Source organism: Schistocerca americana, chromosome 2, assembly GCF_021461395.2.
Source record: "Schistocerca americana isolate TAMUIC-IGC-003095 chromosome 2, iqSchAmer2.1, whole genome shotgun sequence".
In the NCBI taxonomy this organism is placed as follows: Eukaryota; Metazoa; Arthropoda; class Insecta; order Orthoptera; family Acrididae; genus Schistocerca; species Schistocerca americana.
In genome coordinates this window covers 961,294,397-961,313,659 of record NC_060120.1, presented here as the reverse complement: position 1 = coordinate 961,313,659, position 19,263 = coordinate 961,294,397, and the positions used below count along the sequence as shown (strand labels likewise).

General features: G+C 42.6%; 1 protein-coding gene across 1 annotated transcript in view; it reads left to right on the top strand.

Annotated features, from left to right (window-relative positions):
* Positions 1–19,263, top strand: part of LOC124594574 (IQ and ubiquitin-like domain-containing protein) — an 88,743-nt gene that overhangs the window by 56,556 nt on the left and 12,924 nt on the right. The window contains exon 3 of the mRNA XM_047132944.1: positions 17,011–17,193. Coding sequence (XP_046988900.1) covers positions 17,011–17,193 — 183 coding nt within the window. The remainder of the gene's footprint in view (positions 1–17,010; positions 17,194–19,263) is intronic.

Genomic DNA, 19,263 nt, shown 5'->3' with positions numbered 1-19,263 from the left:
ATGGAACGTGAAACTCCTTTGAGGCTTTATTCAGGCTCATTCCATTTTGCACCTCTTTTACGGCATCGTTGAGTTGCTCCTCTGTCCAATCAGCACGGCTGGGTCCTTTTTGTCTTTTGTAAAACGTAGGCATCTTTGCCTGGAACAATGGCGGTAGTTAGAACATTTACTTTTTTAATCACTGACAAACCAAACTGTACTCGCAAAAAATATAAAAAGACTGATTTTTAAATTAACGATTGTATTGAGACGTCGGATAAAACAGAATATAACTCTCGGATGGGATAGGAAACGCTAACATTTCATGACTTGTCAAAAACCCTGGTTGGGATGTAGCTAAATAAAAGCTTTACACTTTACACATAAGAAAAGTCCTTCACCGTATCACCCCGAGTTGACCATTTCTCCCATTTGCTATGTGTGAAACGGTGAATAGCACAGCAAGAAGTTCAAAACACTAGACGCAACGATTTCTAGATTATGAGAAGGTAGAATATATCAAAAAATACCCCGTCGACTACGCTACCTGAAGTAACATCTACAAATGCATGCAGCATATAAAAATTATTTACCATTGAAAACAGTTTTGTACAAAGTACCTACGGTTTTTAAAACTGAGCTGAACATGTGCACACTGCACAGATGACCATACACTGTTGGCATGCAGACATACAGAAACAACTGCTTAACCAGTAAAGAATTAAACCAATTCACCATTTCACCCGATTCACCATATCGCCCTGACTTAACCTACATGGTCTATCCTGGCTATGTGGAGTTGTTGACCATTTCCGTATTGTTATGTCCAGCATGTCCATGCGAGAGTCGTAGTGTTAGTCTGCTATTTTCGAATACCAGTTTCCTTTTAGAATCCATGGTAAGCATTTCATGGACTCTAGTTTCACTGGTTAGGCTCTTAACGAAACTGTCATATAGTATTTTCGATAACACCGCGCACTTATATAGTCGAACTTTGTTGTCACCCTTAATTCGTCGCTCAGGAAGATGAGTATGAACTTCCTTGCTATTGACATGATCTAGTTCTAAGCTCCTCAACAGCTTTGTGGAAGGAAGGAAAAATGTTGTTCCAAACCCGATACCGGACAGTTGGACTCTATGGTATGTTCATGTTTGCTGTTGCAACGTGTCTCGTAACATTGGTTGTTTTTTGCTGTAGAAGACAGCTGTTTTCTTCTTTGCGCTTAACTTTACCTTGTGTTTCCAACACTATTCGCTTGTGAAATCGATTGTCGTTGGAGTCGGCGGGTGCTGGTCGTGTGGGTTCTACCACTGGAGAAGGACGCCTTACCGTCCACGGCCTGGGCGCTCTGCACCTGGTGCGCTCTGAGTGTGTCGTTGACACAAATTGCAAACGGAGAGGAGACAGCACTGATGCTTGTGGTAGGCCGGGGGTAAAAGTTTTAACGTCTGGCCGTTGTCCTTCGATATGGACTACGAAGCGTCTGTTGTGAAGAAAGCTGGCGATTAGATGGCTGTAGCTGTCTCGTCTACTAGCGAACTCCTATAATTGCCTAAGTAGCTTCTCCTTCCAGACTTTGTCGAACGCACACTCACTGACCAGGAAGACGGCGGCATCTAACTTAGCTAATTGAAAATTCTAGGTTGTTTGTTCAGTCAGTCAGGTATAGCAGGTGTAGTTCTGCGAAGACCTTTCGTTGGAATCCGAAATTTTAAGGGTGTATTGTTTTACCTGTGGTGAGAGGCTCTTCATTACTCTTCTTGACAATACTTTCGAATACTTTGCTAAGCCCGCTTATGAGACTTATTGGGTGGCAGTTAGCTGTGGTGTCCATCGTCTTCTTTTGAACTTAAATCACTAATGTGTATCTATCTTGTATACACATTCATTTGTGGGATGAGAAATTCCGCTTTATGCAAGACATCTTTTTTTCAGTTTTGTTTCACCCTTACATAATGTAACACTCCCGATATATTTAACTGACTTATCCCGCTCGATCGGGATCTGATAGCACCCCAAAATAGATACTAATTAATGTGACCGTGTACCTAATGGGGCTGGCAATCGGATTGGACTGCTACAGAGTCGTTACATTCCATTTTGTCCTTCTCGAATGCTGCAATAATGAATGTCTGGTGCCAAGAAGAACAGCAACACAGCTTCATTAATCAACAACCTATATTTATCACCAAAAACACAATGTAAGGAGACAGCCACTGCCTTCGTCGTACAGAATTAATAACGGCTAATCACAGCACAGGCCCTTTCGTTATTCATTATCGTCACACGCAATTTCAATCATTGTAATCCACCGTTACAATCCAACACTGCAATCCAAATGATGCCGGCGCGGTAGACGCGTAATTACAATATCGGCACAAAAATATCACTGAGTCACACTAGTAATTATAATTTTTCACTTTCCCGAATATTCCTAACACAAAGGGGTTAAACCACGGCGATGGCCACTCCCTTTGTCGGTACGGTGTTGCATTCCAGCAACAGACCTCCACCCGGCTCGGCCCGCAGCGCATACCACACACTACTAACTCAACACTCGCTCTCGCCCTCGCAACCCGACACACACTATCGATTGTCTGTCCTGTCGACCTGTGCTGTCGCAAAACTTATAGTAAGGGCCTACGGACCCCTTACATCCCCGCCCTCGAAAACTTCTTTGAAGCCACAGGCGTAAAAGAATCGGCTAGGGAATTAGACATCACTACATATGAACAAAACACACAGTGCAAATAAGTAATGAAATTACGATCACCAAGAAAATCCTTGACTCCGGTAGTGGGCTGCCTCTACAATAATATTCTACAAAAAGTTATTACATCTCAAAAATATGGCATTGTCGAAATAACACACAACACCAATCCTACTTACTTAACATAGCATGGTAAATATTTTTTATAAACTTATCTTACCAAAAATTTCCAAAAACTCTTCAATTTCAAAGGTTTGTACGAGTCATTAACTACATATCTGTTATAACTTGCTATAGCAAAGACAAGAAAAGAAACTAGTTGAATGCCAGCTACCCCTTTGGTATGCCGTCCTTTCAGCGGGGTTCGTGCCGTTCATACTACTATCACTCTAATTTAATACTCACTTGGCCAACACTTATAAAAGTTAAGGAAGAAATTCACAACTTATTGCTACAGCAAAGACAAGAAAACAAACTAGGTGAATGCCAGCTACCCCTTTGGTATGCCGTCCTTTCAGCGGGGTTCGTGCCGTCCATACTACTATCACACGAACTTATTCATTACAGATTTCATAAACTTAAATGCTACATTGTATCGCTAAGCATGTCTTACATAATTATTTGCAACACTACAACTAATGTGGTCACCCAATGAAAAATTTTAAACTACTGATCATTTCATTTTGCCAAACATTACTTCCATATGTGAATTGTTATCAAGAAAGCTTAGATGAGAGGTACAATATCTCCTGTTATATTCACACTAATTCAAATCCACTATATGGATATTTGTCATTCATTACTCAGTGCCAGAATTCTGCTTCTAAAGCTTGACCTACGTATAACCATAATTGACTCTGATAGCTAATTGGATACATGAATTACTAATTATTCATTAGTTACACTTTGTTTTATCAGCATACTTCAGATAAACATGTATACTTACAAATAACTTGCAAACAGATGTTGCTCATGTGCTAAATGACATACTTCAATATTTCAAACATCTCATACTCCATACTCTTCAGTACACATAACTTAACACCAACTTCAACTGCAAATACATATATATCTTCAACCTATATCAATCCTCCATATACTTCAACACTTCAAACCTCTCATACTCAATATTCATCATTACACATAACTCCCTCAACTTAATAGCAACTTCTACTGATATATATCTCTTCAACCTACATCAACCCTCCATATTTACTGCAATAACCACATAAAAATACTACTTCAGGCTCCTTAGCCTCTCTGTTCATCATTATTTCACATCATTTATTCGAACAACTATCTCCTCATGTATTTGTTTCTTTATATGTTCATCTACTTACAAGCTGATACACTACTTCAATTTTCTTACCACAGTTGACCTTTTCATGTCTCATAAAACAACTCTATAAGATTACACAAACTCTTGTTTGACAAATTAGCTTCCTACGACATTTTGTAAACATTCGCTGTATGATATGGTTCTCATTTTACTCCTTCTGGCATTATTAATTTTGGTTATTTACTCACACTACACTGAGCTTTTTTAAGTTATTGATTCTCTGACATCTCACACTCTACATCAACAGCAACTACTACAAATTTACTACATGGTTCCTGACTGAATTACTTGGATGACCACTACCAATCCTAACTACTACACTAATTTTCTTAACCTAAGGATAGAGAAAGATGGTAGAGGAGTGACACTTGAAATTAGAAATAAAGTCTCACCCAGCTGGGAGTGTACCAGTCGCCACTTGGTATACCAGCAAAAGAGTTGCTAGTTCCCTACACCTAACTTTCCGCCTCTTCTATATGCACTGTGTCATTCATTCGCCTATCCCATCCCCTCTCATGATCTCTTGGTTCTTCACTCCTTCTCCAATCATTCCTCCATTGCCGTTCACCACCATGGTTCCTGTACCTATGGCCACCACCTCTTCCTCTATAATTTGATGAATTTCCAACATGATTCCTTGGGTCATTACTTCCCCCTCGGTTTCGATCATTAGCCTTATCGTGTTCCTGTGATCAAACAGATTCCAACTGTTCCAGTATTTCCATCAAGGCCTCCCTATCTTTAATTAGGCTCCCGGATACAGTTTCCTGCATTCTCCGGCTCATTCTTCTTTTTATTGCCGATATCATTACGTCATCACTCAGGGGTTGTTCCAAGGTCTCGTTCAATTCCCACAAATGTTCGGCAAACTCTCTCAACGTTCCTCTCCATGTATTAAGTGACTTGCGGTGGAGTAGGTCCTCAATTGCTGCACACTGATGACTTTTGGGCCAGTATTTCTTCAAGAATTCCTCTTCAAACTGATCATAACTAGTGGTCCCATCCTTCTTCCTGACTCCCCAAGTGAAGGCCTCACCTTCCATTCTATCTATTGCAAATTGAATCATGTCTGAGTCTTTAAAATGTGCTGGGAAAACTCCTTTTAACCACTTCATAAATATCATTGGGTGCAACCCTCCTTTCGGTCTAAATTTCTGCCCTGTATTATTTTGGACGTACCGATTATCACTGCCCATCAAGGTAACGACTTTACCTTCCCCAACAGTTAAAGTGGCATTGCTAATTCGTTTATCAATTTCTTCTGTTTTGCTCTCCAATTGCTGCACTCCCTGTTGTAATTGCCTGACCTCCATTGCAACCCTCTTGTTATCCTCTTCCCGTTGCACGGTTATAGCATTTCTCAGATTGACAGCTACTTGGTTTTGCCTATCTCCTATCCCCTTAACCGCATCATTACATTGTTTCTGCATTTGCGTCACCTCAGCGATTCGATGATTGCAATTTGTTTCCACTTCGTTGATTCTTTCTCCCAATTCGGCTTTCGTTTCTTCAATATCGTCTTCCATCTTTTTTGTTAACTTTCCTTCCATCTTCTCCACATCTCCCTGGGCTTGGTCTATGCTCTTCTGTAGCTTCCTCTCTCCCTCGTTGATGTCCATCTTCAGTCGTTCTTCTAATTCTTGTATTTCCTTCTTCAGACTACATTCCATCTTCACCTGCGATGTTTTGATCTCTTGTGCTATAGTTTCTTGTAAATCTTCCTTTAATGATTTTCGTAAATCTTCCTTTAGTGATGCGTTGTTTTCTTGTAAACTTTTCTCTACTGATTTGTGGAATATTTCTTCCCTTTCTCGTAAATCTTCCTTTAGTGATTCTCTTGTTTCTTTTATCAAGTTTACCAACATTGACCACTTATCTGCATCTTCTGAAATTGACTTATCTCTCGTCGTTTGTCCCGGTGTCTCGGGATAACTAGTTGAATGTGCTACTGGGCTATCTAATGACACTCCATAATCACTGATACCTGAATCATCTCGGTCTTCCTGTCCAATCCATTTCCTTTCAACTACTGCCTCACAAACTTGCTTATCTTCAGTAGACATGTTTGTTTATTTTTAATGCACAGAATATATAGAATAACTTCTAGTAACCCAAAACACTCCTAATTACCATGAAACTAATCGTACCTGAAGTATTTTTCGATTAATCCCTAAATTGATACAATATGCAAGAGCATCAAACATAACAACTCTCAAAACCTAATCACTTCCAATAGCAATTTTCACATACACAGCTTAAAATCTATACATATAAAATCCCCCAAAAACAATAAGCATATCTGTATAATTATCATTTAGACAGCACAGTATGCATAAATAAGTATGCTCAATTTCAGAGTATTTTTCGCAAACTTTTCGGAAATTACTGCAATTGGGCACTTTTCCTAACACGCAATTCAATTTACATACGTTTATTTACCGCGAAACTGCACACTGCAATATAATGTTATGTCAATCAGTCGTCTTCACTCACCAACCGACGTTACCACGAGTCGCGATGTTTTGACGTTTGAAGTGGGCGTGGCGCTGTACTGCCGCCGGAACGCGTGAAGGTCTCGCGGCTCGCTGTGGCGGGACGACGTCGTAGTTCTCAGCCTGCCGCTCCGTGGTGCTGCAGGCGGGTGTAGTTTGTAGTTCGGCCGCTAGATGTTGGGACGGCGCTCGGTGTCTCGAAAGTCGCGTGGCTTGCTGTGGCGGGCGTGTGAAATCACCTCGCAGATCGAAGCTCTTTGGCGCAACTGCTACACGTGTCTGCGTGACGTCACTCAATAATTGTGTCGCCACACTACATTGTCGTCCGCATAACAGTTTATGGGTCCACATGAAGCTGTCCGAATTTCACTATTCAAGAAAACAATTTCAGTCACAATATTATTATTAAACACTTCTATAAAGCTTTCGTGGCGAATTCTTGGCCCGTTTGTCGTGATAATGTTCACACGTGTCTAGATTTGGTGTTCACTTTTCACAGTTTTTCGTGCGGATTTACGCATTTACACATTATAACACAGTTTATTGACACTATTATATTCATTTGATATGGCAAGAAAAAGTTTATTCACAATTGTAAGGTGCTATAACTTCGTATTGTTCACAATACACTGTTTCTTGTCGCGATTATAAAGTTTATGCTCTGTCCCGATCCAGCATTGAAAAAATATTTTCTCACGTTAAGCAAGATAAAATTATCTATTGTTCTTTATAATTCGTCCGAAAATTGCACTTATCCTGTCACGGTCGCCAAGGTGTAACACTCCCGATATATTTAACTGTCTTATCCCACTCGATCGGGATCTGATAGCAGCCCAAAATAGATACTAATTAATGTGACCGTGTACCTAATGGGGCTGGCAATCGGATTGGACTGCTACGGAGTCGTTACATTCCATTTTGTCCTTCTCGAATGCTGCAATAATGAATGTCTGGTGCCAAGAAGAACAGCAACACAGCTTCATTAATCAACAACCTATATTTATCACCAAAAACACAACGTAAGGAGACAGCCACTGCCTTCGTCGTACAGAATTAATAACGGCTAATCACAGCACAGGCCCTTTCGTTATTCATTATTGTCACACGCAATTTCAATCATTGTGATCCACCATTACAATCCAACACTGCAATCCAACACTGCAATCCAAACGATGCCGGCGCGGTAGACGCGTAATTACAATATCGGCACAAAAATATCACTGAGTCACACTAGTAATTATACTTTTTCACTTTCCCGAATATTCCTAACACAAAGGGGTTAAACCACGGCGATGGCCACTCCCTTTGTCGGTACGGTGTTGCATTCCAGCAACAGACCTCCACCCGGCTCGGCCCGCAGTGCGTACCACACACTACTAACTCAACACTCGCTCTCGCTCTCGCAACCCGACACACACTATCGATTGTCTGTCCTGTCGACCTGTGCTGTCGCATAACTTATAGTAAGGGCCTACGGACCCCTTACAATAACAAGAAGAATTGCACCACAAGATGATTACTTTCATTCATATTTTTCCGTTTGTATGATTAGTTGATACAGTTGACACAACTGTGTACAAATGATATAATTGTATATAGTTTGGTGGAAATGTTTCTGTTTATATGGTTCGCTGAAATGTAAGTAGGTCTACTACAGATTTAACTTACGAACTGTCATACTCTTGTTTATGTCGCCACTAGCCAGAAGTCTAAGTTTTATGTCTGTGGTATCCCAAAGTCTAAGTTTCACGCCATTTGTAGCCAGAGATATAAGTTTTGTTACATTTATTGACCTGTAATGTAGTTTTGTAGATTCATTTTTTACATAATTCCCTAATGTGTTTGGCTTCTATAACTGCAATAAGCTTTTTGTCTTATAAATGCCCTGGTTGATCTTACTGTTACTACTCCTTTCAAGACACTATCCATTCCGTTCAACTGCTCTTCCAAGTCCTTTGCTGTCTCTGACAGAATTACAATGTCATCGGCGAACCTCAAAGTTTTTATTTCTTCTCCATGGATTTTAATACCTACTCCGAATTTTTATTTTGTTTCCTTCACTGCTTGCTCAATATACAGATTGAATAGCATCGGGCAGAGGCTACAACCCTGTCTCACTCCCTTCCCAATCACTGCTTCCCTTTCATACCCCTTGACTCTTATAACTGCCATCTGGTTTCTGGACAAATTGTAAATAGTCTTTCACTCCCTGTATTTTACCCCTGCCACCTTCAGAATGTGAAAGAGAGTATTCCAGTCAACATTGTCAAAAGCTTTCTCTAAGTCTACAAATGCTAGAAACGTAGGTTTGTCTTTCCTTAATCTAGTTTCTAAGATAAGTCGTAGGGTCAGTATTGCCTCACGTGTTCCAGTATTTCTACGAAATCCAAACTGATCTTCCCCAAGGTCGGCTTCTACTAGTTTTTCCATTCGTCTGTAAAGAATTCGCGTTAGTAGTTTGCAGCCGTGACTTATTAAACTGATAGTTCCGTATTTTTCACATCTGTCAACACCTGCCTTTTTGGGGATTGGAATTATTATATTCTTCTTGAAGTCTGAGGCTATTTCGCCTAGCTCAATCATCTTGCTCACCAGATGGTAGAGTTTTGTCAGGACTGGCTCTCCCAAGGCCGTCAGTAGTTCTAATGGAATGTTGTCCACTTCCGGGAACTTGTTTCGACTCAGGTCTTTTAGTGATTTGTCAAACTCTTCACGCAGTATCGTATCTCCCATTTTATCTTCATCTACATCCTCTTCCATTTCCATAATATTGTCCTCAAGTACATCACCCTTGTATAGACCCTCTATATACTACTTCCACCTTTCTGCTTTCCCATCTTTGCTTAGAACTGGCTTTCCATCTGAGCTCTTGATAGTCTATTCATACAAGTCGTTCTCTTTTCTCCAAAGGTCTCTTTAATTTTCCTGTAGGCAGTATCTATCTTACCCCTAGTGAGATAAGCCTCTGCATCCTTACATTTGTCCTCTAGCCATCCCTGCTTAGCCATTTTGCACTTCCTGTCGAGCTCATGTTTGAGACGTTTGTATTCCTTTTTGCCTGCTTCATTTACTGCATTTTTATATTTTCTCCTTTCATCAATTAAATTAAATATATCTTCTGTTACCCAAGGACTTCACTAGTCCTCGTCTTTTTACCTACTTGATCCTCTGCTATCTATAAAGTATAAAACGCAATTCACGAGCTAGTTCTTTTAGGACAATTCTTTTCTAAACAAACCTCTTCAATTAAATTACGTCTTTAACCACCAGTAGTACATTTCCATCTTTTTGTTACAACAAATTTTACCAATACCAACGTGTTTTCGAGAGATCCTCAATGTGTTGGTGTTTTGAAACAGCATTTATTCATTGGACATAAGATAAATGAGCTACTGCTTTTAGTCGTCTACTAGAAGGGCTACCCATTCTTTCTACTTACAAACCAACTCCTTAAATTAGTTTTCAGAGTGTCTAAAAATTAACTTATTTAGTTGAGACATCTTAATGAAAACTGTCGTATATGCATACACTATATGATCAAAAGTATCCGGACACCAGGGTGAAAATGACTTACAAGTTTGTGGCGCCCTCCATCAGTAATGCTGGAATTAAATATGGTGTTGATGACATCTTCCACTCTCGCAGGCATACGTTCAGTCAGGTGCTGGAAGGTTTCTTGGGGAATACCAGCCCATTATTCACGGAGTGCTGCACCGAGGAGAGATTTCGATGTCAGTCGATGAGGCCTTGTACGAATTCGGCACTCCAAAACATCCCAAAGGGGTTCTATAGGATTCAGGTCAGGACTCTGTGCAGGCCAGTCCATTACAGGGATGTTACTGTCGTGTAACCACTCCGCCACTGGCTGTACATTATGAACAGGTGCTCGATGGTGTTGAAAGATGCAAGCGCCATCCCCGAATTGCTCTTCAACAGTGGGAAGCAGGAAGGTGCTTAAAACATCAATGTAGGTCTGTGCTGTGATAGTGCCACGCAAAACAACAAGGGGTGCAAGCCCCCTCCATGAAAAACACGACCACACCATAACACCATCGCCTCCGATTTTTACTGTTGGCACTGCACACGCTGGCAGATGACATTCACTGGGTATTCGCCATACCCACACCCTGCTATCGGTTCGCCACATTGTGTACCGTGATTCGTTACTCCACACAACGTTTTTTCCACTGTTCAATCGTCCAATGTTTACGCTCCTTACACCAAACGCGAGGCGTCGTTTGTCATTTACAGGCGTGATGTGTGGCTTATGAGCAGCCACTCGACCATGAAATCCAAGTTTTCTCACCTCCGCCTAACTGTCATAGTACTTGCGGTGGATCCCGATGCAGTTTGGAATTCCTGTGTAATGGTCTGGATAGATGTCCGCCTATTACACATTACGACCCTCTTCAACTGTCGGCGATCTCTGTCAGTCAACAGACGAGGTCGGCCTGTACGCTTTTGTCCTGTACGTGTCCCTTCACGTTTCCATTCCACTATCACATCGGAAACAGTGGACCTAGGGATGTTTAGGAGAGTGGAAAACTGGCGTACAGACGTATGACACAAGTGACACCCAATCACCTGACTACGTTCGAAGTCCGTGAGTTCCGCGAATTCCCCATTCTGCTCTCTCACGTTGTCTAATGACTACTGAGCTCGCAGATATGGAATACCTGGCAGTAGGTGACAGCACAATGCACCTAAGATGATAATCTATGTTTTTGGGGGGGTGTCCGAATACTTTTGATCACACAGTGTATATGCGTTACTGGATTCAGTGCTGGCTGGCTTCAGCCTTTTTATTTTATGTAATTCTTTTTACATGTAAATCAGTAAGTCGTTTCACTTTCGGGGTTGATGAAGGCGTTTTAGGATTCTTATTTACTTTTTCAATAACTTTCAGAGTTAATTGTTGCCAATACTTCAGTCTCTCCCCTATTCACAGCCCAGTCCACAAGAATGCAGAACTTTACAAATTTAAAAGCACTGTAGCTTCGAGGTTACCGTATCCTGCATTAACGACAAAGTGTAACTTTGAGTTCTCTCTACTTGAAGTGAGCGTTATTGCTTTGAACGTCGCCCTTCGCTTCACGTGTTGTGAACCGAACGATTACGAAAGTCGATAGCCAGGTCGTTTCGTCTTCCATAGAGCGTACGACTTCAAAACGACGTCAGGCTTGTGTGGAGTCTTATGAACTGAAGGTTACGCTCTGGCAACATTTCCCAGTTCAGGTGGATGTGATGGCCGAAGGATCGGCATAGAGACCCCAAGTTCCGTTCAAATTGAAACATCCATCCGTGTTTATTAGAGTTTCCGACATCCTCATTTAAAACAAAAAAATGGTTGAAATGGCTCTGAGCACTATGGGACTTAACATCTGAGGTCATCAGTCCCCTAGAACTTAGAACTACTTATACCTAACAAACCTAAGGACATCACACACATCCATGCCCGAGGCAGGATTCGAACCTGCAACCGTAGCGGTCGCGCGGTTCCAGACTGTAGCGCCTAGAACCGCTCGGCCACTTCGGCCGGCATCCTCATTTCTATAGACTTCTTAGTTACACTGTCGCAGAAACATGGCATTTGCATCACGTTACTGATTTCGTAGTACTTCATTTCGTGGTTATGTGCGAGGTCGTCCTCGGCGGTCTACGGCGACAACTGATTTATTTGGTTGTTTCAGTCGGATGTGCCGCTGATGTTTTCTATCTCTCTCCTACTGTTTTCATTTCTTTATTAATCCATCTGGAAACAATTTCCACGGAATTTTTTAGTCGGAGCATACATAATGTAAATTACATTACTACATATAACATAACGTCTACTCATCTAATTTAGTCAAAATGTAATTTATCACCCTTAGATAAATATCCAACAACAAACGAAAATTTCCTTAACGTAAGCTATACGAGATAAAACATGAATAACAACACTTTGATGTCCACACGAAATTTACACATTCATCTTCATATTTTCACAGTTTTACACTCTCATAAGTTCACTTCTACGGTGTACACCATATACTCATTATCTGTACTATCTTACCCTGTGGTACCCTCACTTTGCAGTACCATGTCTTTCCAAGGCACCCAGAATAATAAAAAGAACGAGCAGGAGCAGGATTATTCTTATACAACGAGAGGACACACATACTAAAATATATTTGTTTTTATATATGAATTTATACATACAAATAGTCATGTGTCCTAGTTTATATCCTTCTTGGTTTGAAGCAGATCCGCTCTATTGTTTAACTTCTAGGTGTTCTTTTAGCCTACAAATAGTCTGCCCCATATAAGATATGCCACATTCGCATGGAATGCCGTACATACTAGGCTTTTGGAGACCTCGAGTGTCTTTAACAATACACATAAAAGTTTTCACGTATGTTGACTGGAGCGAAGTACGCTGGGTATAGTGTTTCTGTAGGAGTCAACCGCTTTTACCAGATGTTGAGTCAGCATGAGGTTCTTTGCCTGTCTCAGTCAACTCTTTTCTCAGTCGTTTTTGATTTTGACTGCGAAGATCGCTCGATTTGCCGATCTCAGTACCCATTCCATTGGAACGCTATTGATAGGTGTTGTAATTCTCCGGTTATGATCTCCTTGTCTGAAAGTGTTTGATCTCAGTGGAACTGTCTTTAGCATCGAATTTCTTTGTGACGGATGCCTCGAGGCGTGGGGTTAGAGCTCATCGCGAGCTCAGGGATTTCCCTAGTCTTCTCTTAACCAACAACTCTAGGAAATGTAGTTCATCATTTTTTGAAATGCCATTGCGAATTTAAATTAGGATGGATAGAATATAATTGTTCCAGGAACTCTTCAAGTTTTTTCGTTCGATGTGAGCACATCACAAACTTTTTAGTAGTTACATATATGTTAGATACGACTGTCGTTGTATATAAAGTACCCTCCATAAGTTTGGAAACACCAAGGGACTGTGGACAATGGGAAGAAAATACATTATAAAACTGCATTTAATTGTTTTCTAAATGTTTTGAAGCTCAAACAATTCATAGGTAAATGCAACTATTAAATTTTAGATTCCCCAAAATAGCCACGCTTACACTGCCTTACATACACTCGATATGCGTTGGGTCAATTTTGCCAGCGTTTCAGTTAGAATTAGTCTCCATTCTTGCTGCAGGACTTCCCACTAGTGTACCTCACTTATTAGTCCCCGTTTTCGGATCCTCCTGTCCAGCTTACCCAATAGTACGGGCGAGAGAGGCCGTTCCTTGTTTTTCAGAATTTTCTGAACCTCTAGAGATTTCACATAGTTCTGACACAAGCGGAATGTATTTTTCGGGTCTTTGTCTTGCTGCAGGAGTAACTCTTTGCCAGCCAGACGCAAACCACATATCTTGACATGTCGCTGGATAACGGCATGATAATTCTTTTGGTTCATTTTTTCATGTACTTTCAGCAAATGTCCAACTTTTTTCCCTCCGAAAGATCCACATACAATCACAGAACACCCTCCATGCTTCACAGTTCCAATTACACACTGAGGGCCGGCCGTTGTGGCCGTGCGGTTCTAGGCGCTTCAGTCCGGAGCCGCGCTACTGCTACGGTCGCAGGTTCGAATCCTGCCTCGGGCGTGGATGTGTGATGTCCTTAGGTTAGTTAGGTTTAAGTAGTTCTAAGTCTAGGGGACTGATGACCTCAGATGTTAAGTCCCATAGTGCTCAGAGCCATTTTTCAACACACTGAGGATACAAGCGTTCATGAGGTAAACGGCGTGCGAATTGACTGCGTTTACTTCCAAATATTTCGAATTTGGATTCATGAGAGAATAAGGCTCTGCCCCAGTCTCCTGCTATCCAATGTTGGTGTGTTGTAGCCTATTTAAATCTTTTCTTCCTCTTAACAGGCTGCAACAACGGTACCGATGATCTCAGCAGTTTGATCCCTTAGGAATTCACGCGCCCCAACAATGGCGCCCTTGCTGCTACATAAACCCGACCGAGACTCGAACTCGGGCACACAGTTTTAATCTGCCAGGAAGTTTCATATCAGCGCACACTCCGCTGCAGAGTGAAAATCTCATTCTGGAAACATCCCCCAGGCTGTGGCTAAGCCATGTCTCCGCAATATCCTTTCTTTCAGGAGTGCTAGTTCAGCAAGGTTCGCAGGAGAGCTTCTGTAAAGTTTGGAAGGTAGGAGACGAGGTACTGGCAGAAGTAAAGCTGTGAGTACCGGGCGTGAGTCGTGCTTCGGTAGCTCAGTTGGTAGAGCACTTGCCCGCGAAAGGCAAAGGTCCCGAGTTCGAGTCTCGGTCGGGCACACAGTTTTAATCTGCCAGGAAGTTTCACTGTTCCTGGTGTTCTGCTATTTTCCTGGCTGCTGCTGAGCGGGGACGAATATCGTAGGAGCCTGTACCTCGATGTCGCTTTATGGCCTTGACAACTCTACTAACGGAAATCTTCCGTTTCTTTGATATTTGTCGAACTGTGTTGCCTTACTGGTGCGTAATTACACTCCTGGAAATGGAAAAAAGAACACATTGACACCAGTGTGTCAGACCCACCATACTTGCTCCGGACACTGCGAGAGGGCTGTACAAGCAATGATCACACGCACGGCACAGCGGACACACCAGGAACCGCGGTGTTGGCCGTCGAATGGCGCTAGCTGCGCAGCATTTGTGCACCGCCGCGTTCAGTGTCAGCCAGTTTGCCGTGGCATACGGAGCTCCATCGCAGTCTTTAACACTGGTAGCATGCCGCGACAGCGTGGACGTGAACCGTATGTGCAGTTGACGGACTTTGAGCGAGGGCGTATAGTGGGCATGCGGGAGGCCGGGTGGACGTACCGCCGAATTGCTCAACACGTGGGCGTGAGGTCTCCACAGTACATCGATGTTGTCGCCAGTGGTCGGCGGAAGGTGCACGTGCCCGTCGACCTGGGACCGGACCGCAGCGACGAACGGATGCACGCCAAGACCGTAGGATCCTACGCAGTGCCGTAGGGGACCGCACCGCCGCTTCCCAGCAGATTAGGGACACTGTTGCTCCTGGGGTATCGGCGAGGACCATTCGCAACCGTCTCCATGAAGCTGGGCTACGGTCCCGCACACCGTTAGGCCGTCTTCCGCTCACGCCCCAACATCGTGCAGCCCGCCTCCAGTGGTGTCGCGACAGGCGTGAATGGAGGGACGAATGGAGACGTGTCGTCTTCAGCGATGAGAGTCGCTTCTGCCTTGGTGCCAATGATGGTCGTATGCGTGTTTGGCGCCGTGCAGGTGGGCGCCACAATCAGGACTGCATACGACCGAGGCACACAGGGCCAACACCCGGCATCATGGTGTGGGGAGCGATCTCCTACACTGGCCGTACACCACTGGTGATCGTCGAGGGGACACTGAATAGTGCACGGTACATCCAAACCGTCATCGAACACATCGTTCTACCATTCCTAGACCGGCAAGGGAACTTGCTGTTCCAACAGGACAATGCACGTCCGCATGTATCCCGTGCCACCCAACGTGCTCTAGAAGGTGTAAGTCAACTACCCTGGCCAGCAAGATCTCCGGATCTGTCCCCCATTGAGCATGTTTGGGACTGGATGAAGCGTCGTCTCACGCGGTCTGCACGTCCAGCACGAACGCTGGTCCAACTGAGGCGCCAGGTGGAAATGGCATGGCAAGCTGTTCCACAGGACTACATCCAGCATCTCTACGATCGTCTCCATGGGAGAATAGCAGCCTGCGTTGCTGCGAAAGGTAGATATACACTGTACTAGTGCCGACATTGTGCATGCTCTGTTGCCTGTGTCTATGTGCCTGTGGTTCTGTCAGTGTGATCATGTGATGTATCTGACCCCAGGAATGTGTCAATAAAGTTTCCCCTTCCTGGGACAATGAATTCACGGTGTTCTTATTTCAATTTCCAGGAGTGTATTATCTTTACTCATGAAACATTATGAATCTGGCATTTTGGGGCCATTTTCTATTACTTGCGCTGCATGTGTACTACCTTCGCTGGCTGCTGTAGCCGAGCTGTTCTAGGCGCTTCCGTCCGGAGCCGCGCTGCTGCTACGGTTGCAGGTTCGAATCCTACCTCGGGCGTGGATGTGTGTGATGTCCTTAGGTTAGCTAGGTTTAAGTAGTTCTAAGTCTAGGGGACTGATTACAAACGGAACTACAACCGAACAGAATTGTAAACAACGTACCTCTACACAGTCGTGCCGCTACTGGCGCCACCCAGCGTTTTTAGTAGAACTGCTTGGACAGGTAAATCAGTTTATATAAAGCTGAGCAATACCAATATGTATGTATATGTACAATATTTATCTGTACAATACTGTAAGTATCATTGTTAATCGTTCTTTGAGCATGTTATTCTTTATTACAGTCAATAACTCACACATACCACTCCCATGTTGCTCTTCTGTAATGGGCAGCATGTGTTTCCAAACATATGGAGGGTAATGTATTTAAACTGATAAAAATACTGAGAGGGCTGGTGTCGTTGTGTGGCAGGAGGACGACTTCCACTACCTGGTGACGAACATCTGGCACGCGCGGTCCATCCTCAGTGAGAACAAGACCGTGCGCGACCTGCGGATGTCCCGCTGGGACGTGGGCAAAGACTGGGCGCCCTGGAACTGCGTCCTGCTCACAGACGCGGAAGCCCGTGCCCACGTGCGCGTCACAAGCCACAAGGTTTGTCCTCACCCTGCATCCGCTCCTGTACAAGCTACGGCACGGCGGTTTACCACAAACATTAAGAAGTTCACTTCATGCGAGATGTAGAGAAGATTCTAAGAAGGGCTCCGCTTGTCGTCACTGATTTGTTTAATCAGCGCCAGAGCTTTACAGAAATGCTCAACGAATTCCAGTGTGAGACTCTACAAGAAATGCATTGTGCATAGTGGAGAGTTCTGCTGTCAATATTGTTAGTCCACGTTCCAGTTCAGTTTATGACTGCTTGAAATCTTCTGGGTACATTTTTAATGAAATGTTTGAAGGTCGTGGAAGAATGGCAGCCCATTCTTCGCAAAGAGCGGAAACCAGAGGTGGCAGTGGTTTTGGAGCTAGGATTTCGAGCGAATCGACGTTGTGACTTATTTCTGTTCCATACATGTCACATGATAAGAAATATTAGAGTCATCCTTTAGTATAAGTCCAAATCACTCTAGTTTTACTGTCGTGATAATTACACGATATGCATATTGCGGAGGGGGAGGAGTAATTTGCTCTTTGACTGTTACTGGAACGTGGACTCTTACGAATTTTGAAAATAGAGCTCTCTGTGATGCACAAAGCCTTTGTTATAGCGGCTCGTGCTGGAATGTGTTGAGCATTTTTGTGACGCTCTCGCACTTATTGAATGAGCCATTAACGAAAAGTGGAGCTGTTCTTAGACCGTCAATACATCCTTTAATTAATTTCTTAAGAATTCCAGATCGACGAACTGTACTTAAGCATTGGCCAAACAAAGATTCTGTAAGCCGCCTTGGTAATGTTTGAATTACAGTTTTGTAGCATCTTTATGATAGATCTAAATACGTAAGCTTCCTTCCTTACAGCTGATCCTATCATAATAATTCAGACTAGTACTTGGTGTTTGCCAAATAGTAATTGCCGATCGTTAGCCAAACGACATTACATTTTTCGTCTATTTACGTGCCTTGCATTACGTTTAATTATGTTGAGGTTCAGGAGTAAATATTTCCACCAGGCGCTGATCTTTTGTAAGACTCTTCGCATTTCGTAACAATTTTCTAACGATATCAACCCGTATGTACAGTTACATCTTCTGCGAACACCCTCATAGGTGTAAAACCGTTATTTGCTAGGTCAGTCCAAAAATTTTCGAGACTGGATTAACAAAAAAATAATGAAAATTTAAGATTTTACCACTTTAAACATAGCTGTGTGCAGCAACCGTGAAAATATTTTTTGTAGTAAAGAATTCTGATGAAGACTCCCTTAGTTTAGGAGTCGAAACCATAGTCAATTCGACTATAAAATCCATTGCAACCAGTGGGCTGTCTTTACTATAAATAAATTAATATGTTAGTTTTAATGCTTCGTGTCTTTTACATAGTCTCCCCCCCATAAGTACAACGTAAAGAACGTTCATATAACCATGTGGAACTGTCAGAAAAGGCCTTCTTTAAAATGTTGTATATATTGTTATCCATGGCAGGTTCATATTGATAACATCAAGTATCGTCACCCGTGATGATTTTTTCTAGAAAAAAATTGTCCACGTTTTACATTTCAGTCAGATTGCGACAAGGATCTACACGTCGTTGTTTTTTGTTCAATAGTCAAGGTGTGTGGGGCAAACTTCACTCACATACTTCTGTTTTTCAAAACATTATGGAGAAATCTCGAATACTTGACTTAGGCATCTTCAGTTCATTGCGATTCGTGACACAACCATGTTGAGTCAATGCGTCTGCCTGTTCGCAACTGACAGGTCAAATGAAAATCTGTCGTTTATGGCTGTTAGTTCAAACTGCCACCGTAATTACTGTGCTGATGTCGCTTATTTGCCGTGCATAAAACCATTCTCGGAACTTTTTCGGCAAACAGTTTTCTCATATATGTGCTGAACAAAAGCAAGCGTACCACATTATCTTGAGTTACACAAAATGTTACTTTCACTTCTCCCAACTTGTCTCCATCAACAACGATTTTCTAGAAGTCTTCAATTCAGTAACATAGTTTTGCGAATATTGTGTAAGTATGGTACGAAACTGGATGAAGGCTTTCTGGAAGTCA